This window comes from Gavialis gangeticus, unplaced genomic scaffold (assembly GCF_001723915.1).
Source record: "Gavialis gangeticus isolate Ggan-Ray unplaced genomic scaffold, GavGan_comp1, whole genome shotgun sequence".
In the NCBI taxonomy this organism is placed as follows: Eukaryota; Metazoa; Chordata; order Crocodylia; family Gavialidae; genus Gavialis; species Gavialis gangeticus.
In genome coordinates, this window is record NW_017729019.1 from 6,397,422 (window position 1) to 6,420,043 (window position 22,622).

The window sequence follows — 22,622 nt, forward strand, 5'->3', positions numbered from 1 at the left end:
CCCCCTCCCCACCCCCCCCCCCCCCCCCGCCCCTTTAAAACTAGAAGCCCTTCAAAGAATTGCTTGAAAAGGAAATTGACTCCTTTAGAAACTCAGGAAAAGATAGCTTAAGTGAAGAAGATTAATTTTTGTTACCTCCTTCATAAAATTACTACCAGGTTCTGCCATTTAATTTTGGAAACGGAGAATGAGTGCATGTTCCCTCTCTGTGCCAGTCTCCCCTGCTAATAGATGCAGTAGCTATAGGAGTGCCAGGAGTCTGGAATTTAGTCCAAGTGCTCGTTCTGACACTGAGGATGAGGATAAAGCGATGGTAGAAGGAGAGGAGGAAAAGACAGAGCAGCATGCTAAAGAGAAGGGGAACAGGGGAACTAAGGGAAAGCCACACCATAAAAAACTGGGATTGTCTAAAAAATTTGTGAAAGATCTGCGACCTGCTGCTGCCCCTGAGCAAAATGGAGAGAGCTTCTTCATGGAGAGCAATACTGTGAAGCACGTTCTGTTGCCCGGGGCGAGAGCAAAGACTTCCATTGTGTGGAACTTCTTCCACATCGATCCCCAGTACACGTGGCGCGCCATCTGCAGCATCTGCAAAAAGAGCGTCAGCCGCGGCAAGCCGGGCACCCACCTCGGCACGTCGACACTTCAGCGACATCTCCAAGCCAAGCACTCTGTGCACTGGACGGTGGCCACCAAAATAAATGCTGCGGGGGGAAGCAATGTAGGGGAGGATGAATATGCCTTTAACATGCCTGTCTCGCCCGTCTCCCCTGATAGCAGAGGCAGCAGTTTGAGTAGCAGTGGGAGCTCGGAATATGTTCCAAGCATTAATTTTGATGGCGATGGGGTGGAAGAGGCAGTGGGTCAGTTTTTCCACAAAAAAAGAAGAAAGAGAGCTGTGCAGGTGAATGAGTTCCACCCAGGAAAGCGAGAGCTGGCCAGAAAATTTGCCAAAGACGTTATTCCCACAGGTGCAACCACTGCAGCCAGCGCAGCACCAGCAATAGTCATTTCTGGGGCAGATCGAGAGCCTTTTCTCATTGAAAGCAATACTGTCAAACGTGTCCTAGTGCCAGGAACCAGGACTAAGACATCTGCCGTGTGGAACTTCTTCTACATTGACCCTCAGTACACTTGGCGAGCTGTCTGTACCGTCTGTAAAAAGAGTGTCAGTCGCGGCAGACCGGGGACTCACCTTGGCACCTCCACACTCCAGCGACACTTGCAAGCCATGCACCCTGTGCACTGGGCCATGGCCAACAAATCTAGTGGTGCTCTTTGTAATGGTGTTGGGGAGGAGGCAGCAGAGGATTTTCCTCCCAGTCCAGCTGAGGTGGACATGTTTTTGGCCCGTAGGAATGACTTATCACGCTATTTCTCTTCCAGAGATAAACTGTCGGCCGGTTACAGTTTAACACCTCGAGGTTTGGGTGTCCCTGCCCCAGCTTTTTCTCCCAAGTCAGTGCTTAGTAAAAGAAAAGCCTTAAGTCCCAACTTTGGGACTAACCAAGACTCTCAAATACCTACTACTGTGAGGAAGATCAGATACCGTGAAAATCCAGTTGCACAGCAGATCAACAGGGCTATCACAGAATTGATTATTGAGGATATGCAGCCTTACTCCTTTTTTTCCACCCCTGCTTTTCAGAGGTTCATGCAGATTGTGGCCCCCGACTATCAGCTGCCATCAAGAACTTACTTCTCTACAAAGGCCGTGCCACGGTTACACAGTGTTGTGAGAGAGAAGGTTTCCCTGGCTCTGGAGAAAGCAGAATTACACAAAGTACACTTGTCCATTGACATGTGGACCTGTGAACCAGCCTTGGACTACCTGACAGTGATGGCCCATTGGGTATCTTATGAAGTGTCATCTTCTGACAACACCAGCAGAGCTCCCAATTTTAGGAAGCAGGCAGCCCTTTGTGTAACTGGCTTTGCCAAAGATTATACAGCAGCCAGTATCTTGCAAGAACTGAATTACCAGATTGGTGTGTGGCTCTCCCCCAGTTCCCTCACCCCTGGCTTTGTAGTTTCTGATAGCACTGCCAATGTGGTACGTGCAGTGAAAGAAGGAGGCTTTACCCACGTGCCATGTTTCATGCATTGTTTAAATGTAATCATTCAGGACTTTCTCTGTGAGCACAAAAGTACTGAGAGCATGCTGGCAGCTGCACGAGAGATTTGCCTTCACTTTAATCGTTCCACTAAAACCCGTCAGGTTTTGCAGAAGTTCCAGCACGTGAGCTATCTTCTGCAGCACAGCTTGAAGCAGGAGGTAGCCACTTGGTGGATCTCTACTTTTTATATGCTGAAGCGACTTCTAGAGCAGCGGAAAGCAGTGCACGACTATTCGGTCCAACATCGCCTGGGGGGGAGAGCAGGTGGGGTCATCCTCACTTCCCTCCAGTGGTCTCTGATGGCACACGTGTGTGACATCCTGGAGCCCTTTGTGGAAGCCACTCGGGAGATGAGCGCGTGCACTGCAGGGCTTAGTCAGGCACTACCATTAGTCCGCCGCCTGCTCCTTACTTTGCAGAACATGCGGAAAGATTTTCAAATCAAAGGGGCCACCCTCGCTCTTGGGCTGGTGGATGACTTGTCTCTGAGGATAGAAACTGATTCTCGTCTGTGTGCTGTGCTCAGGTCTGAGCACTATATCTTGGCCACTTTGTTAGATCCCTTCTTTAAAGACAGTTTAGAAGAATTCCTTCCCCGAGGCAGTGACTTAGCCAGCTATAAGCAAATCCTAATTGAAGCAGTGTCTGAGCATATGTGCCTGTCAATGGAGAGTTGCCCCATGGAGAAGAGAAAAGCATCAGGCCAGCCAGCCCTTGCAGGAACTGATCCTTTTGCCCGTCATTTTAAGAAAGATCCTGCAGGTTCAGGTCCCTTGAATGGCTCATCTTCAAGGATCATTGCTTTAACTGGCAAAGGGCTGTTGTGCCCGTCTGCTGCAACCATAGTAGAGGAGTACTTCCACGAGAAGCCCTTGAGGATCTCAGTAAAAGATGACCCCTTGACTTACTGGCAGGGGAAGCTGAGAAGGTGGCCTGCATTAACCCAAGTAGCCATTCAGTATCTTGGCTGCCCACCCTGTAGTCTGCATTCGGAATGGCTCTTCAGCTCAACGCGCCACCTGGCCTCAGAACATAGGGCTAGTGCAGGCTTTGACAATATTGAACAACTGATGTTCCTCAAAATCAACTTAAAAAGTATAAATTATGACTATTCTACTCTGGCCTTGGGCTTTGACACAGAGGACGAGGTCACTCAGAGCAGCGAGGACGAGATGTTTTGAGCCAGACGTGCTCTGTGAACCGTATGAAGTCCTGAACGTGTGCTGCGATGAACTATTTTTTGTACATTTTACGGTGCTTTCAGTCTTCAGAGTGCTTTATAGATGCATTCCTAGGCAACCCTGCAGCGTACCCATTTTGCAGATACAAAAAGTGACAGATGTGACTTGATGTAAAAGATGAGATTAGATTTTAGAAATTCCTGGCTTCTGAGTCTTAAATACAGACTCATTTAACATAGGCCAGATAAACACACGTAGAGACTATAATGTAAGCATTTATGAAATGAACATTAAAAAGATAAGCAAGCACACACAAGTAGGCCAATTATAAAGAGAACATAAAGTAGAGTCAGGCTTCACGCTTGGAAAGCAATGAAGTTGGAATCTAATTAAAAATATGGTGCTGGTAGTAGCAGTTGAATAATGCTTCCTTTGGATACTTGCTGAGCTGAAAAATGTCGTTTTCCCTCTGAGCGTCCCTCCTATAAACTCAGGATAGGACTAGTGCTGGCCGGCAGGCTGGAAAGCTAGATGTAGGTATAGCATAGACTTTCAGTATCAAAAAGACGGGGCTGTTAGACTGGACAGATTTTGACCATTGTATTTGTCTTCCTTTTGCAAGGGTCAGGTGTGGGGGTTTGTGTGACTAGTTCTGTTTTCATAGGCTTCTAGTTATGGCCCCTTTCGTGTAAGTATGATGCTGTGCTAGATGACATGACCATGGGAAGCACAGCCCAATCTGTACGTGAGCTCCAGTAGAATCGTAGAAATTTTGTATTGACTTTGGAATGCTTATCAGTTTCTGAAACAAACATGCTAAGTGCACCAGACTTATGAATTTTATGCTTCCTTCAGGGATGTAGGTCAAGTGACATCTTTCTGTTATGATTAAATTGCTATTTTGACTGATTTAAAACATAATTTCATTTAGAATAATAGTTTGGGTATTCATGAAATTGCTTGTAGAACTGAGAGGCCCAAGTGTTTTGTCCTTTTTTAACTTGTAGATTAGTATATTTTAGTATATTTTAAATGAGACTGAACAGTGCTCCAAGCGTTAAGCACATGTGGTAATGTGGAAGGCAACACGCAAATTGGATGAAAGCAGACTTAAAAATACCGATTAGCTGAGCGGCCTGTGTGCTCAAATGAACCCAGATTATATGGGGTACATTTTCCCACTGCAATGAATACAGTAATTTGTATTCAATATGTAAATTTATTTTTCCCTAGAGAAGAGAAATTGTCATTCATCAGATTGTTCTGATTACTTCTGTTTGAATACTTCTGTTTTATTCTTTTTTAGGGACGCTCAAATGTCCTGTACTTGCCAAGAAATAGGTATTGGTTTATGGTGTGACACAATAAATTGAAGTGATTGCGCTTTGAAATTTCATAGAATCAGTGTGGATATAGGTAAAACATATTCATTAAAGGCTTCCCTAGAATTGCACGTGACGGAGCACCGGTATTTTTAGGTGTAGGTAGATGGACATTATCTGGGGGACAGAATCCAGTTATCAAGTCAACAAGATCACAAGTGAAATAATTGTATTTATATAAAAGGAGCGGGGAGGGAGCTTGTATCTTATTTTACTTTCTAATTCCCCTTGTCAAGAAATTTGAAACTGCTAACTAATATAAGAACCCAACTTTTCCTTTTTTTATTTTAGATTTGGGAAAATTCCCTGCCAAAAAAAATATTCCTGGAAAATTCACTAGTGTTTGTGTGAGTAAAAGGTTCCAACCTTTTATTATTAATTTGTAAGTGATATTTCATTCAGTTTTGTCCAAGAGAGTCAGAAGAGAATTAGTGTAGAAATGTGCAACATATTTAATGACATGGAAATCAGAATCACTTTCAGTCGAGCGCTTCCTGGTCTGGTTGCAGGTTTTATGACATTCCGGGTTTTGGTTTTTGGGGGGTTTTTTCTTTGTTTGGTTTTTTTTTTTAATTGGAACATTCAATTCCCAGTGAATTGAAACTGCTTGTGGCTAAATGGAATCAATCCCAGGCTCCTTATGGTGTCAAAGTCATTGGCTGCTAAGAATGGGACCAAAGCCATCCTGTCGAGTTTTTTTGCCAATCTCACAGCAGTGGATAATGGTGGCTTATATATGCACCAGGGGAACAGTATGTGGTGACAAGCCTGAAGTGTTTGTTCTGATGTAAAAAAAAAAAGAAAGAAAGAAATTGGCTTCCGAGTATCAAAAGAAAAATATTCCAAATTCTCTGTCTCATGCAGCCATGCCACTTCCAAAGTGAGCATTTCCCTGCCTCTTTCAGCTTGCTATATGCTAAATCTGCTATCTTTCTGCACTGAATTGATTGCAACTGTATATGTCTGATCAGGGCTAAAAGTTATTCTCTACGATATGGATATTATAGTATACATACTGTGCACGCTTTGTGTGTATAATTATGTATATACTGTATGCATGTACATATGTATGCATATTTGTGTGCCAGACCCAAACTCACCCATGTTTATAAAGCATTGGCCTGAAGATATATTTGTCGGAAATATTTTTAACCCCTCAATTTATGCCAATTTCCCCAAATTGAAACATTTCATGCATTTTAAGCAACAACTAGCCAAAAAGGCATGATTTTTATTACCCCACTTGCATATATTGGTGTGTGTGTATAAACATGTTTGCATATATGTATATGTATATACATATACGTATGTTTATACACACAAGTTTGTTTTTGCTATACAGCTAATAAAGATGGGGGAAGGTTTTTGTTTTTTCTTAATAGGTGAAGAAATCTTTGAAGACCAGAAATTGAAACTTAATGAATTTTAAATTAAAAAAAAATAAATAAATTATCCGGCTGCGGAAGATGGAGCTTCATTTTTGCAGCCACTTGTGATTCAAAGTTCCGCTTTAAATGAACTGGGTTTTTTTTGAAGAGCTAACTAACCCTGGCTGTCTCCAGTCTGACAGAGTATTCGAATGGACTTGCTTCCTCCAGTAGTTGTAAGATATTTAAAAGTTCGGCCTATTTCTGAATTGTGGATGAGAGGTTTCCTTGGCAATGTGAGGAGGAAAATTTTTCTACCCCTTTATTATTAATTCACGGATTGAGTGTTGGTTCGGCCTACAGGAGAAATTAACTGGAAGTCTTTGAAGATTGACGACCTTGCCGACTTATCCAGGTATGTAAATAAATTGATTTGTCACCTCCTGTGGTTGAGGGGAAGAGGGGACCATGATACTCTGTAACTCAAAGCTGCATTTTATGCCAGTAGTCAAGGATTTAACGATGATTCCCAGGCACGATGTATTCCTTAAGAGTCAGGTCCCAATCCTGCTGCTGTTGTGTTAGGGAGAGGAGAGGAGAAGAAAAAATAAAAGCATGACAAAAAAGGTTCATGCTATTTACGAGGATTCTACATTGGGGGTGGTAGGGGTTTGCAGCTGGTCAGTTTCAAGGCATTTGAATTAACATGGTCCTATTACCTAAATGGTAATGGAATAGGAATACAGTCCATCGGTTATCTTAATTGTCTACAATCACTTTCTCCAAGGTTACTTTTTAAAGAGGATTTCTCTAATCAAGCCTGTAGAAGATTGTTTCAGTCCAAGAAAGGGTGAAGCCCGCTCTCTACACGAGAGGAAGAAGGCTGTGTGGAACAATCACCCCTAACTCTTCTGAGGATCACTAGGCTTGTCCCTGAGGATCTGTCCAGCATGTCTAACCAAGGAGATGACTGCTACTTCTATTTCTATTCCACCTGCACCAAGGTGCGTGTTCACAAATGCATTTAAAAACAGATGAGCAAATCTTTTTCTGGCGATTTAATGTCTTGTGGCCAGATTTGAAAGCAGATCTGTCCTGATTTGTCAGAGCTGTTTTCCTCTTCTCTGTCCCTGTCTTCTTTTGTTATATTTGGCCATCTGTTGCAGCAAGGAATACATCAAAAGAGAATAGTGATGCAAGATCATTTTTTTTTTAGAAGTGTGATTAATTTTTGCCTTTGATGTTTCTTTTTCACACAAATAAATGCATCTCAGTTCATCAGATGCTACTCCTTACAAATACCCTCTAACGTGGGTATTAACCACAAGTAAACAGAGGTTTGAAATTGAACCGACGTGTCCCAAACTATGGAGGGTCTCAATAGTGATGGACTGAAACTCGGGTTCCTAGCTCCTTTAATAGTCTAGACCAGGGGGGACAATCTGCAGCATGTCTGCCTCTAGTGGCATGGGCAGGGAGCAGAAAGCAGAGCAACAAATTGAGCCGGGGAAGCAGATTAGAGTGGCGATTAGGGAGAGTACGGGCATTAATTTGTGGCATGCTTGCCAATGAGGTTGGTTCCTCCTCTTCTAGACCGTGGTTTTCCTGTGTTGATCTAGCTGTTTCTCATTGTTGCTGCCCAGTAAACTGGCTGATTAATTCCTGTATCAGATGGGATCTGTTCATTGTATTGTTCCATAAGTAGGCTAATAAGATCTAGAAAGTGGCAGTGACTGGGACTTTGGTGGGTGCAGGAATATCTTGTGCCCTCTTCTGTGGCAGCAAGAAAATACAGAAGTTTAACAGGAGAAACCAGCTAGCCTTGTCATCTCTTGCTGAGTCCTAAACAAGGCATCTTTCTGGTTTTTAACAGTATAGCATTTTAACTCAGTGTATCTGTCTTCAACTCTTTGTTCCAGATAACTTTCTTAGGTATAACTTAGTTTTGTCTGAGTTTACTTACCCAGGCTGTTGAATTCTTATGGTGTCTAAATATTAAATATCGTGTTGTAACAAATACTTCTCAACTTAAAATAAATGCTAACACTTGAAAAAAGCATAAGAAATGGTTGTCTATTAACTACAATCACAATGAAAGGCTATAGGAAAATGGCTGAGAGAGATTGTGGGGAATAGGGGTGTGGTGTAGGGTTAAAATAGTCTTGGTAGGTTTTTTTTTTTCTAGAACAGTTCTTGATTTCTCATGTTATAGATGGAAGAAAAGAACTTGTGGCATCTTACCTATTTCTAATTGTTGGACTTTGAGCCGATGATTTAAAATAATGCTGGAAAGCTGCAAATGTTTTCAGAGTTCATTATTTCTGCCTACTCCCTGAGACTTCATTTTGTGTTCTGTGCTCCTTTTCTTCTTCACTCCTGACTTTCCATGATTCCCACTCCTCCCCCACACTGCGACTGCTTTAGTGACTAACGCCATTCCTTTCAGCCCCACTGTAACAGCTGTCCCTTTGTACATGAGTGTGTTCAGATGAGAGCATCTCTTTTTCCTTTCCTCCATTGGTTGCAGGGGGACAGCTGTCCCTTCCGTCACTGTGAAGCTGCGTTGGGGAACGAGACCGTCTGCACGCTCTGGCAAGAAGGGCGCTGCTTCAGGAACATCTGCAGGTTTAGACACATGGAGATTGATGTAAGTGCGGGCTTTGCAAATGCATCTTCAGGCAGTGCTTTCACCATGTGAGGCTCAAGAAACCTTTTAGAGTTTAACCTGTATTCCTGAGGTTACTTGTGCTGTGGTAGTCTCGTTCAGCAAGAGGGTCTATGACATACCAGTGTTGAGGAGTGGAGGAATGATTACGGTAATTCAGGAGGGTCCGACTAGTGTCAGCAGCAAGCGGGTCACTCTGGCAGCTCCTGACTTGTTCAGTATTGGAGCAATGGAATATTTCCTTGTTGCTGTAAATAGACTGAGTTCACTTTTGCAAATCAGTTTCCCCTGCCTTTGCCTGGTAAGAATAATGAGCTGAAATTAAGGAAAGCTGGCTGTTAGAAAAAAACCTCCCTGCTGGGAGATCTATTCAACGTTGGAATAATCTTCTCAACAGAAATAGCAGCAGCCCCACGGGTTAGTTACTTAAAATTGCTTTGGGCACAGTACTAGGGAATAAATCTACACTGTCCCCTTGAATAGACGAGATGCAACTGTATGGGTCTCCTTCATCTCTGACTTTTCTGGAAATGCCTTCTTTTGTCAGAAACTATATATTAACCAAGAGCGTAGAGAAAGGAAGGAGAAAGCATTTCATCTGTAGGATGGTAGAAGGCTACAAAGAAATTATTAATCCACAGTTGATGCATATATTGTATATATATCTAGGCAGTGTATTGAGAGATTTTCTTAGTGATGTATTTGATTTGTACTGTACTGTGACAGTGTTGCACGGTGATGGTTCTATGCCATTTCTTGAATACTGTCAAGTAGATGGTTTTGCAGCTCTTTTTAAGAGAATTTTCTTCCAAGGTGACTGCTTTTCCCCCCCCACCCCTGTCTTCTTAGAAGAAACGCAGTGAAATTCCTTGTTATTGGGAGAACCAGCCAGGGGGCTGTCAGAAATTGAATTGTGCTTTCCATCACACCAAAGGACGCTTTGTTGATGGACTCTTCCTACCTCCAAGCAAAAGTGAGCCAGTTGTTTTTTTTTTTTTTTTTTCTCCTCTAAGAAATTTTCCCTGGTTTAAAGTAACTCAAAGACTTGAGGTCTATTAGAGCCAACTTCCAGATTTTTACTTTCAAAAATATTTTGAAGCACTTCCACTATTGGCAGAGGGTGGGGGCAGGGGAGGTAGCTCCACTGTTAAGAATATATATAAACATCTGTGGTGCTCTTAAGGCTCTGAAAGGCAAAAAATATCCTTTCTCGTAAAGGTCTAAAACTTGGCATGTTTAAAAATGAGCTCTGAGAATGTGACACCAAATTATTATGTTGCTGCAGTTCAAGCAAATGTTGACTCTGAGGGCCTTTGTACATGCCTCGTTTTTTGCCCTTTCTTATGCTGCAACGACATGACTGTTTGCACAGGCAGGTTTTACGGGCGCTTTAAAAGTCTTTGTGGTGCATTAAAGTAAAACTCCTTGGACATAGTTTAGTTTGCTTTGCTGCAAATTAAAGTGTGGCATCCGTGGGTTGGTTGCATGCACTCAAAGATGTGTAACGAGCCTCTTTGCCCACCAGATGGTGCTGCAACTTTTTGTAGTTCACCCCTTTGAATTGCTTTTGCTTTCAAATTGCTTCCGCTTTGTTTTTCTTGTGCGGTTTGCTGGCCCCCTGCTTCCGCAGCTGCGTGGCAGGACACAGGATGGGGCGCGCCAGGCCGGGGGGCAGTGCTGGACCACTCTCTTGCGGCGCCAGCCAGGGACTGGGCTTAATTCGTTCAAAAACCTAGTGCGTGCAAATACTGATGTGATGCTCCAAAGCTTAATTCATTTGAAAACCTAGTGCATATAAACAGTGATGCAAAATAAACAAGTTTAAATTTTATAAACCTATTTAATGAGAACTAAACCCCATGGTGTGTACAGGTGCCCTGAGACACTAAGTTCTGATTTGTTATATTGTCCTTCACGTGGGTCAGTGTTTGAGATTAAAAATGTCAGCATTATTGGAACATCAAGTGGAATCCTCATTCACAGCACTGGACCATAGGTGATTGTGGGTATGAGAGAAGGCACAACTGTGTGTGACTGGCAAGTTTACCCACTCCTTTAGCTGTCTCTTCTCTCTCTTATCAATTCTTCTGTTAGTGTTTCAGGCTGCTGGCCTCTTGCTTCATCTCTTTTACTGGGTTATACAAGAGCTTTGTGTGAAGCTAGTGTTCAGAGTGTCAGCAGCAGGCAGGACTATAAAATCACGGTCAGGAAGGACTGTAAATCCACACTCCTCATTCATTTAGCAAATCTATGCTAAATTTAAATCTCTCTTGTAACAGCCAATGAGAATTCAATGTGTCTTCAAGTTATGCGCATGCCTTGGTATTAAATGAAGTCTTAGCTTTAAAAAAGGCAACTTACAGGTACCTCTACTTTTCTTCTAGCTGTGCTGCCAAGCACAACTGAGTCTGCAGAAGAGGAGGTGAAGGCAAACCAGATCTCGCTGCAGCAGAATAAACTGTCTGTCCAGTCCAACCCCTCCCCACAGCTGCGGGGGGTGATGAAAGTGGAAAACTCAGAAAATGTCCCCAGTCCCACGCATCCCCCGGTTGTAATCAATGCTGCAGATGATGATGAAGATGATGATGGTGAGCCTGTCTTAACTCTCCAAAGCACATGGTGTAGATCAACACCTAATTCACTAGGGTGTTCAGGAACTGGTTATTAGACATGCAGCAGTCTGCCTGGTCAGACAACTGGTGGTTCTTCAACTCCCCACAAGTTGTAGCCTCTAGGTGTAATACCAGAAATAATATTAGTAATTCTCTTCTTACACCTAGTGAATTGACAAATGTGGAAACATGGAGGAAATTCCCTCCTCAGCAGCCTGCTATCCCACAGGCAATCCAGAAGATAGGGTGTCTAGTGACCAAGTCAGGAGACCTAGATCATCTTTTGTCTTTTAAGTGCCAGGGTGTAAGTTGAGTAATGCATTGAAGAAGGCATTTTTTTTAATAGCCACTTTTTGCTGTCAGATGAATTGTTAGGTGATCAGCCTTTCTGAAGTAAGACCTTTGACTTTTCAAATTAAGCACCCAAAAAAGCATGGCCAGTCTTGAAAATACTGGTCCTGCCTACTCAGTACCTCTGTTTCATTATAATGGCAGTTATGCCTGCTTTGGTATCCTCTGCATGGAAGGTGATGCGCGACCTGGTGTTTGAAGGCACAAGATTTGATATTCTATTTGTTTTGCAGTATTGCTTGGGGATCCCAGCTAGGGACCAATACCCTATTGTGCTGGGCTCTGTACACAGTCCCTGCACTAATGAGCTATTACAGCCTCATTCAGTTCCTTATGTTCACTATGTAATCTGCTTTTTCTGTCCCTCCCCCCACCCCACCCCACCCCCACCCTAGATCAGCTTTCTGAAGAAGGAGACGAAGCTAAAACACCAATCCAGCAACCAGCTACAGAAACCCATGATGGATTACGGATCGTTTCCACTCGGAAATCCAGTGGTAATACAAAACAAGGTATTACAATACCTTATGTTGCAGGAGTTTCTGAAGGTCACAATCAGGGTGAGCACCATTGAGCTAGATGTTATATGAACCTAATTAATGACTGACTGACTTTTTTGCAGCCTGACACAAGCTTTCATTGTAGCTGTTGCTTTATCTGCTTAGTAAGGTCACACCTGAGGTGCTGCACCAAAAGGTTGATCGGCTGTTGCTTTTCACAGTCTTATTTCAAGCACTTTTGTCAACCTTGTGCAGTCCCAAAGATATTGAAAAAGAAAATGACAGTGACTTAAGCTGTATGTGTCGGTAATCAGTGCTCAAGTGAAAGTTATCAGGATTTCAGTGGATGCGAGCTGTCACAGGAGCACGTGACTTGCCCCTAAGCCATCAGACCAGAAGACCTAAGATACTCTGGAACAGGGGTTCTCAATCCTTGGGCTGTGGCCCAGTGCCAGGCCGTGGGGGGTCAGCTGCCGGTCTGCGGCACAGCTGACTGCTGGACCAGAAGTGGCTGTGGACCGACAAGCCCATGGCCCCCCAGAGCCGGGCAGAGAGGCTGCCGGACCGGCAAACCCTGGCCCCCCAGAGCCATGTGGAGAGGTCCTGGCTTCTTTTGCAGGGTTTGGCCCCACCCCCCTGCCCATCGGGTGGGGGTAGCCTTACCTGTCTGCCAGCCGGCAAGTCCGGCTGCAGTTGGCTGTTACTACTGGGCCGGGCTGCAGCCACTTCTGGGCCGCGGTTTGCCGGGCTGCAGCATAAAAACTTTTGAGAACCCCTGCTCTAGAGTAACTCCTTTGACAACTTAGGAATTACTTCTGGTTTACACCAGAGGGAAAAAGAGTAGTAAATCATACCCCGTGTCTTTTCCTCTCAGCTTAATTGTTTTTATGTAGTGCTAGAGTTCTGATTTGTTGGCTAGATATCACCAAAGAACATTATTTTATTTATTTTTATTTTTTTAAAGGAAGGGAGGCATTTTTATAACTATGCAAGTGATCTCTTCTGGCAGCTTTAGGAGTGTGCTATAAATAGCTCGTGAAGCAGTGTATCATGGGACTGCACTAGGGTGAGAGGCAGAAATGGAAATGTACAGTTAAGTTAATTATTCCCATGACCTTACCTCCTCATCACCTTTTTGTGCATTCACTGGTTCAGAAAAGTGACTGGGTGACCTAGGCAGAGTTAATTTTCTGGATTTTCCTCCATGCATTAAAAAGGGAATCTAATAGTATGCAAAGCTAATAGCACAGAGAGAAATTAAAAGTACCTCCTTGAAATTCAGCTTGTACCCAAAATAGAGGGAGCAGGCAACCCATAAAATTGGCAAACTCTCTGGCTCTCAGCTTAATATTTTTCTCTGTGTCTCTTGCACTGACATTCACTGAGGTCCCAAAATCAGTCATTGAAAGACTTGTGTTCATAGACATGCCCCAGCTGCTTTAAAATGTTAACTTCATTTACAATCTGCATTTTCAGATGCCAATTTGAATTTTGGAATAAAAACACTTGAAGAAATCAAGCTGAAGAAAATGAAAGAAAAATCAAAGAAACCAAGTGGTGAGTTGCAATTCACTTCTTTCCCCCTTCTACATCTCTAATGAAATGTCATTCCTGTCTCAGCAAAGACTGGATTCTTTCTAGCATGGCAACAAAGCTGGCTTTAAGTTTTTGCCTGGGATAATCTGTATTTGCTTTCAGGAAAGGATTGTTATTTGAAAAGGGGGTTAAAATAGTCTCTGAGTATTAAAAATAGAGCCCAAATGGTACAAGCTCTCTTCTTGCTCTCTGATCTGGACTGTTGTATAGGTCAAGATCAGAAGAGATTAAGTCTATGCTTTCATATGCTTTTAACACTTTCCTGTGCATTTGTTTGTTTTCCTCTGGTGGTGTCCTGGGAGCTGACTGAGCATTGGCTAAGAAGGCTATTTTGTGCAATCCTTGTGTGTGCTTTTCTTTTTTGGTGCCCTGTGCCTGAGCCCTTCCCATTGCATGCATTTCCACACACCCTCCTTTGCGTGTTCAGCACCTTGCATACAAGGTTCCCCCTAAGCTGTGCAGCATGCGCAGGCACCCCTGGCAGCGCGGCATGAGAGCACCTGCGCAGCCACACACGCTACACAGCTTAGAAGGAACGCTGCTTGTATATCCAACTTATATTTCACCGAACCGTGTAGTGCTTGCTGTGAATTTCAAGTGAAAATGCCAGAAAAATACCGTGTTTTATTTATATCCCCTGGTTGGTATGTAGTTTGCAGGGACAAGGTAAACCTGGTTTGTTTTTGACTCGTGATAGTGGAGTTGCTTAACATTTCCTCTTAACGTTAATACTTGGTTTACTCTGGACAGATGGCCCCTCTGGAGTCTCTGATCATCCACCTCAACCTCAGCCCATTCCAGGTCCTGAAAAAGAAAACGTACGCACGGTGGTCAGGACCGTGACCTTATCTACAAAGCAAGGTAACAAGGGTTCCTGAGACTACAGCACTAGAGCAGATTCTCTGGCCTTTGCCCAGTGCCAAGTCTTGTAGTCGGGGCTTATTAGTCTGCTCCAGATGTTGCCAAAATGTGTTCAAATGCATGATCCTCCAAACAAATGAGTATGCATTTAGGGTGACTCACTTGTGGGTCCCATAGGAGTCCGTGGGACCGTGTTTGTATTCAGGTATCTGTAGCATCAGGACCTGTATTTGCACAGTAAGTTAAGTACATTTGCAGAAAGAAATGAAAAGGTGCAGACAGGGGAGAACTGAAGGGATGGAGAGTTGATGAGAGGAAAGTGCTACAGAAAAGGGCGGCATGAAATGTGGGGAGGGGAGGGGAAAGGTGACAGAAAGAGAAATGAATATATTCCAAGCTGTGCAAAACCTTTATAGAAACAGAAACCTAGAGAAGCACTGCTATAGGGTAGTCAACGTGGTAAAGAAAATGCCTAGAGGATTAAAGGTTGGATGTGGTAATGGGCTTAATGAAGGGGATTTTCGTGCAAGAGTAAAATGAAATGTTGTTAATCCATCCTTTGTACTGGAGTTGCGTACTGGTGTCTATATCACTTCAGGAGAACCTTCCTAACCTGCACAGCATGCAACACGCATGCGAATTTGAAGCCTTCTCCCCACTTAACAATCATAGTGGCAGAAAGCAGAAGTGAGGTCTCAGATGACTAGTCTATTTGATAAGTGTGTTATAGGACATTTACTAGTAATTTTATAAATTGCACATATCAAAATAAAGTATGTTTTGAAATGCAGCATTCTAGCATTTTAGATTTCTGACCGAGGGGGAAAATTATCATGATTTTGAGTGGGTGCTTATGACCTGTGTACTGGCAAGATGATCTAGTGGTTATATGTATGTAGTTATAGCATTTTCTGAATTTAAAGGAACATCTTCCACTGTTCCAGGGGAGGAGCCAGTGATTCGATTGAGCCTTCCAGAGAGACTGGGAAAACGGAAACCCTGTTTTGGTGAGAACTCGGAGAAATACCACTAGCTAGAATCAGGCATTGTGCAAGTTTCTTTCACACAGTTCTGCTAATGGCCTTCTGTCACAAACTGCGTCAGCCTTCTACCGTCACTGCTCTAAGGCTTCACACAGTTTCACTAATATGGTTCAGCTGTAACTTGTGACTGTGGTACTCTGAGTCTGTAGCATACTCTACTTTATTCATTACGTATCTTTTTTGGGTTTTTTACAAGTATTGAGATTTTGTTTGAACATGTTCTGTTACCTGAATTTCCATCTGTAAGTTTGTACAGCCCTGTATGAGGTTGGAAAGTAATTCCTACTGTCTCATGTTGACAAGTGGTTTACCTCCAACCCAGATGGAAATGGGTTGACTTATCTGGAAAATTGGTAGCAAGGGGCTAAGACAGGGGAAGCTCTGAGGGAAGTTCTAGGAAGAGTCAGATATGAGGAGAGTGCTCTTGAGTTAAGCTTTTCTAAATTAGAAAAAAAGGATTTGAGCAGTGCTGTGTGTATGCTCTGTTTGGAGCAGAGTACAGTCTACCGGCTTACTTAATCTTTCCTAATTAACTTGGTGGTTTGATTCCTTGATTTTACTAATTGGGAGATCAGGCTTTTTTATATGTTTATCTGAGTTTCAGTGCACTGAACATATAGCATTTCCACCCATATTCGTGCAGTATGTTTTTTGGTTGCCAACCCCCTAAAAGTGTCTGCTTTTCAGGGTGCTATCGTAAAATAGCTTATGAAATGCATCGGGTTGAAGAGTGCCAACATAAAAATTCTATTATGCTGAAACTGCAGAGTCAAAACAGATTTTTTTCCCCCCCACATATCCACTTCTCTTATGCTTACCTTCTGCTGCTTGATTTTCAAAACAGTCTTCAGGCTCTGAGAAGTGCTGTATCATATAAATGCAGATTTATGCAGGAACTATAGCTTAGAAGTAGAAATAGCAAATGTTATTAGCAGTTGGAGAACAAATACAGAAAAATTATACTTGGGACTTTAAACACAGAAGTGCCAGCTAGAGTGCCAGATAGCCTTTCAAAATGTAAAGTGCTCTTAAAATGTTTAGTTCATTGTTAGCTGTTTTTCTTTCTTTTATTCCATAAGCTGATGAAAGCGGGCCTTCACTGAAGCGTAGCCTTGCTGAAAGGCTGGGAAAAAAAATTAACTGTCTGGAGAACCCTGACAAAGCACCTAAGAGAGGTACTTTTGCTCAACAAATCCTTGGGGTTGAATCGCACTTCAATTTTGTAGTTCCTTTTTGGGATATGGACAGACGTGCATAATATATACAAAACACTTCAAATGCCGTGTTTTTAAAATGCTTTTAATTTGTTGCACTCAAGATAAGTTGCAGGTGTATACCTACTTCCCAGCTGAAGCATCACTGAAGCACTTCAGAGTTTGTCCCTGTTTTACCCAGCATCAACCTGGGTATAGTTTGGGGCAATTTTGTTGCACTGTAACACCATTGTCATCCGTCCACTCAATTTTTTATAGTGTTCTAAAAGTGCTTTGTAGAAAGTCCTATAAACAGTAGGTCTGTCCATGCCCATACTTTGTTCAATGAAGCCTCAGGACAATTTTGAGTTCCCCAGATGTGAGAGTCAATCTGCTTCTAGAGCCATGTAAATGCAAAGTCAGAGGCTTTTATGTAGCCCCATTTGATGACTTTTTGTTTTCTTTCAGTTCAAGTCCCTAAATCTCTTAAGGAGAGGCTGGGATTGCCAGCTGAGCAGACCAGTACAGAGACAGGTAATGTTTTTTAAAGTTTGCACTCCCTCTTTCTCTTCCCCTTCTAAGTGGACCTCAGTTGTACAAGTGAGAAGTTCAATAGGTGAATTTGGATGACAGCCCTGACATCTCTTGGCACACCCTGTTCCATTTCCCTTAAGCATTGGGCCTCCTGTATTTGCAAATATAAGATTATCTCTCTTGGCAGCCAGCTTGTGCCCCAGTTGTGCTTCATAATCAGGTGCATCAGAAATTTGCTTGGGCACAAATGGAGTAGAATCTGGTTGCCAACAGTTGACCAAGAAATGCAAGTGAAGGGACAGGCTTTGGGGATGTAATGAAGAGAAAGGCACAGATACTTAACTGTATAGCCTTTATTGCAGTAATGAGGTGGTCTAAAGGAAAATGATTCAAGTGCACTATCCTGTTTGATAGGCATGCTAAACCAAATTTGCTGGTGGCACTCGCATGTATGCTGTAGCATGGTTTCTTTTCTCTTCAGCACATTGAGAAATTTTGCGGAGACTTGAAGTGTTAGTTAAATTTGCATGCACAAGTCACGCTAGAAGGAAGGAATAGGCTACAAACAGACCTAGACAGGTTACAGGGGTGGGCGGATGAGAACAGGATGAGATTCAACAATGACAAGTGCAAGGTGATGTACCTGGGGAGGAAGAACCAGCATCATACCTACAGGCTGGGGAACTCCCTTCTCATCAGGGCAGAGGCAGAAAAGGATCTTGGAGTCATCACTGATGCCAAGATGAACATGGGCCGGCAGTGTGGGGACACAGTCAGGAAGGCCAACCGCACCTTGTTGTGCATCCACAGATGCATCTCAAGCAGGTCCAGGGAGGTGATCCTCCCCTTCTGTGCGGCACTGGTCAGGCTGCAGCTGGAGCACTGCGTCCAGTTCTGGGCGCCGCACTTCAAGAGGGATGTGGACAACATGGAGAGGGTCCAGAGGAGGGCCGCTCGCATGATCGGGGGCAGCAGGGCAGGCCCTACGAGGAGAGGCCAAGGGACCTGAATCTGTTCAGCCTCCACAAGAGAAGGCTGAGGGGGATCTAGTGGCCTGTTACAAACTAGTCAGGGGGGACCAGCAGGCATTGGGGGAGTCCCTGTTCCCCCGAGCATTACCAGGAGTGACTAGAAATAACGGTCACAAGCTGGCAGAGGGTAAATTCAAATTAGACATCAGGAGGTGCTACTTCACGGTCAGGGCGGCTAGGATCTGGAACCAACTTCCAAGCGAAGTGGTGCTGGCTCCTACCCTGGGGGTCTTTAAGACAAGGCTGGACAATCACCTTGCTGGGGTCGTTTGACCCCAGTACTCTTTCCTGCCGTGGCAGGGGGTCGGACTCGATGATCTGCTCAGGTCCCTTCCGACCCTACTAACTATGAAACTATGAATTATTGTCTCTGTTCAATTGGGTTTATCCTCTCTTGATGGTAGAGAGAGCTGCTAAACCAACAGGAGAGATCCATGTGAAAACACTGGAGGAAATCCGTCTTGAGAAAGCCAACCAGAGACGGGGAGAACTTCAAGTGAAACCCAAGACCGAAGGGCTCTGTAGAGCAAAAGATCCCAGCCCAGTAGTGAGACCCTCCCCAGCAGTTAGAATCAAAACCTTCTCTGAGGTCCTGGCTGAGAAGAAAAACAAGCCATCTGAGGAGGAGAAACCAAAAACCGAAGGCAGCCCTACCAAACCCAGGGCTGAGAGTGAGCCCAAGAAACAGGGCTTCTTGACTCCTGCTGTGCCTAGCAAAGGGCAGCAGGAGGAGGCAACAAGCAAAGCCAAGCCAATTGGGGAAGTGCGCATCAAAACACTGGAAGAAATCAAGCAGGAGAAAGCCCTGAGGGTACAGCAGAGCGGAGAGACTGTTCCAAGTACACCAGCCCAACCTGAGCCTGCTGCATTAGGAAAGAGAGTGTTGCGCATCACAAAATTGACAGGTAATCAGAATGCTTTGTTTTTTACTGGGGTGCAGCAGCTTCCTGTCATTTTTGGTATGTTCAAGTGATTCAGAGTCATCCAGCTTACTCCTAACATGCATGCTACATTAGAAGAGCATGAAGGTTGCAGAATCGGAAGTTGGGAAGGTTGTCCACGTACTCACTTAGCCCCAGTATGTGCAGGTATGATAGCATCTCATTTCAAGACCCATGTACCATATTTTCTGCAAAACTCTTGCCTCACTTGATGAATAGACAGCCAACTGATGCTGTATATTGTCTTTTGCATTCAGTGTGTGGCCCATGACTCCACTAAACTACTACATGCAACAATCATTTCTTTGCAGGCATTTCTGCAATGCTGTCACCCTAGTATTGGAGCACCTGGGCAACATTAATGTTTATATCTTGATAACCGTTTGGCAAGATGGGGTATTATTTGCATTTTACAGGCAGGGGAAGCACAGCTAGGTTAAGCCCAAAATGACTTACGAATTTTGGGTGTCCATCTTGACACCAGGGGCCTTATTTAAGATTACCCAGTATTTTTGTTGTTTTTCATACATTTAAAACACAGTTTTTATGGCTGTTAGTTGCAGATGGGAGAAATAGGCACTTCTGTAAATCAGTCCCTGAATGTCTCATGCAAAACACCCCCAAAATAAGGGGGTATGTGATTAATGGCCAGCTGTGAAGGTATCTGGTTGAAGTGATTTGGGCAGGCAGGGCATATGATTTTCCAGGGTCTCCTTCAGCTTCAGCTAGAATATCATCCTTTATCCCTCTGCATCCCCTGCTGCATTCACTGCACACCTAATAAGCTGGGCTCTACCACAGCACTCATTCGTGTACTCTCCATCCCACGTAATGTGCAAAAACATTCTTCCCTTAAATAAAAAAATTAAAATGGGTCTGCGTGGCTCATTCCTCGTGCTTGTCCAGCTGACAGTAAATGTTTCTGGTGTCCACAGCTGTGTTTTGTTTGTGGAATGTAGAGTGGAACAAAAGATTTCAGAACCCTAAGATGTGATCAAGCTCTCTTAAGTCATCTTAATTGTTGAAGTTGACCCATAAAACTAGAAACCAGTATTGGGTAGAGGCTAGTTGGGTTATGTGTTGTCACAGTCATTTGTGTTCTTATTGCTAACAATGTGGGGTTGGGATTTTTTGTTTTAAAGTACCTGGACGGGAAGAAAAGAAGGTGGTAGAATTGAGCAAGCCTTCTTCCAGAACTGGCCCAGCTGTTGAGGCTGCCCAGGTGAGTCCTTGGAGATTGTAGGACACATTTCGTGTCAAAAAGTGCTTTGGGTAACCTGACCTTTTGACATTTTGGAGGTACTAGGCATGTATGACAAGCACAGTGGAGACGTCTGTACCTTTTCCGGTTTCATAAATGTTGTAGCCCAGTGCAGGATCCTGTCACTTTTGATAGCATCTCAGAAAACCTTAAAAAGTTCAAATTTCTTTAAGTTTTTGTCTCTCTATACCTAACATTAAAGAAGAGGCCCTTATGGCACTAGTTTTATACCTCTTAGGTTAACGTGGAGCTGTGCGGTGTTCTCTGCCGCTTTATTCTTCCAGTTTTCGGTGGATTTTAATGAGTTTAGGTAAAGGTTTGACTAGAAGCTAGGACTTTGACTGGAGTCAATCAGTCCAATGTCAGGGGAGGCCTTCATGGGCAGCCCAAGTGGCCTTTTAAAATCCTAGCAGGGTTGAAATAGATTGCAGCATTGCTCTGCTCTGTTCAAGGGCATATCCATGGGGGATTTATAATCTCAGTGGGTTCCCCTGTCATTGAAAAGGTGAAGGTATCTATAGGCCTCTTTATATGAGAACAGAATACAGCTTGAGGACCTGTGAGATATTAATGCATTATACTGAGCAGAGTTCTTTGCAGAAGAATTGCTGAGCAGGTTTTTCCTATGAAATCTCTGTGGGTTTCTGCCTCATTTTGTTCCTCTGGTGTTTCTTTAGCCTGCAGACAGTAGTGCAAAGAATTCCAAAGTTCAGGTGAAGAGTTTTGAAGAGATCATGAAGGAGAAGCGGCAATTGAAACAGGAGCAGGAGAAGCCTCCGGAAGAAGCTGCTGTGCCATCTCCTCAGGAAGAAGTGATCAATGAGAAAAGCCCAGCGGCTGGAAGTCCTGAGACTACGGTGACGCCAGTGATGACCCGTCGGTTTGCAAAGACGTCTGTGAGATCCCAAGAAGCAGCAACGGAAGGTCCGGGAACAGGTGATGCTGCACCACCTGCAAAACCTGCGGCTCAGCCTTTGGATCGAAAAGCTAAAGGTGAGCTTTGCTTTTACAGGCCCTCCCAAGCCGGGTCTTGACCGAGAGGCTGGCTTGCTTGGTCTGTTCAGCAAAAAAAGTCATTGCTTTGGACAGTGCTGTCAGGGACAATGAATAAGGCCCTTTCTGAAGTGTCCTCACAATCAGACATAAGTCACCACCCCAAGTCCTGCCCAGTATGTGTGTGTGTGCATGTTAATTCATTTGACACAAGCAGCAGCCTCATCTTAGGCCAAACCAGGCAGAAGCAAAAGGAAATCTCAGGTAATGCACATAAATCTACACTTGCAATAATTGTCTCAGCCACTGGCACAAGTAGAAAGGGAAACTTATGTGCCCCTACTCTGTGCTTGGATTTCACCAGTGGTGCTAACCAGGCCTTTCCCCACTGTTCAGAAACTCCTGAAATGTAAAATAAATCAACTAGAAAATGACCTCCCATTTGTGACTTCTGGTTGCAAAGTATAACTTCCTAGAAACGTGTCTTCATTGCTTAGGACTTCTGCACACTCTTCAGTCTTTCTTTCACTTGTGATTGGTTTATGGATTCATCCCAGGTTATCTAGTGCTCTTGTACAGTTTTTGTTCCACCCTGAAGGTGGCTAAGCCTGTGTATGAAGACATATCTAAATATGAGACACTATACAAAAGTAAGGAGGCTGCTAAGTATTGCTCCTTCAGTTTGGATGGTATGTGTGCATTGTCACAAATGATAAAACATGTTTACCAAGTCATCTTAATCCTTTATTTTGGTGTTTGAGACTAGTTTTATCAATCACTATTGCGTGAAATCTGCAGAGCCTGATTGTCCCAGCATCTTCTAATCTAAGCTCTACATAAGGAATGATGTGGTAATGCCTATTCCCATCTCCACTAAGGCCTGGTTTGGTTAATGCTTTTAGCAGAGCCTTTGCGTGAGCTGTATATGCACCTATCAATGATTGCTGTAAATCAGTAGTCCAGTGAGGCCTACACTGACTAAATGCATTTGTAT

General features: G+C 43.6%; 2 protein-coding genes across 6 annotated transcripts in view; both read left to right on the forward strand.

Annotated features, from left to right (window-relative positions):
- ZC3H11A (zinc finger CCCH-type containing 11A) overlaps nt 1-22,622 on the forward strand; it is a 27,536-nt gene that overhangs the window by 995 nt on the left and 3,919 nt on the right. Inside the window, exons 2-16 of one of the 5 annotated variants that reach the window (XM_019513918.1) lie at nt 4,972-5,027; nt 6,411-6,462; nt 6,835-7,051; nt 8,575-8,694; nt 9,562-9,685; nt 11,097-11,300; nt 12,071-12,235; nt 13,652-13,732; nt 14,522-14,632; nt 15,556-15,639; nt 16,755-16,850; nt 17,337-17,402; nt 18,838-19,338; nt 20,517-20,596; nt 21,313-21,628. In XM_019513918.1, the coding sequence (XP_019369463.1) occupies nt 6,998-7,051; nt 8,575-8,694; nt 9,562-9,685; nt 11,097-11,300; nt 12,071-12,235; nt 13,652-13,732; nt 14,522-14,632; nt 15,556-15,639; nt 16,755-16,850; nt 17,337-17,402; nt 18,838-19,338; nt 20,517-20,596; nt 21,313-21,628 (2,002 nt within the window). In that variant the 5' untranslated portion in view covers nt 4,972-5,027; nt 6,411-6,462; nt 6,835-6,997. Of the gene's footprint in view, nt 1-4,971; nt 5,028-5,254; nt 6,463-6,834; nt 7,052-8,574; nt 8,695-9,561; nt 9,686-11,096; nt 11,301-12,070; nt 12,236-13,651; nt 13,733-14,521; nt 14,633-15,555; nt 15,640-16,754; nt 16,851-17,336; nt 17,403-18,837; nt 19,339-20,516; nt 20,597-21,312; nt 21,629-22,622 lie in introns of those variants that run through there. The other 4 variants (XM_019513919.1, XM_019513920.1, XM_019513921.1 and 1 more) reach the window with 4 other exon arrangements.
- ZBED6 (zinc finger BED-type containing 6) lies at nt 34-6,071 on the forward strand. Its single transcript, XM_019513917.1, has one exon. It carries the CDS (start codon nt 188-190, stop codon nt 3,296-3,298), a length of 3,111 nt encoding a protein of 1,036 aa, XP_019369462.1. The 5' UTR covers nt 34-187; the 3' UTR covers nt 3,299-6,071.

Excerpts from the sequence above, each read along its gene's own strand:
- ZBED6 (XM_019513917.1), top strand. The coding sequence starts at position 188 with ATGAGTGCATGTTCCCTCTCTGTGCCAGTCTCCCCTGCTAATAGATGC.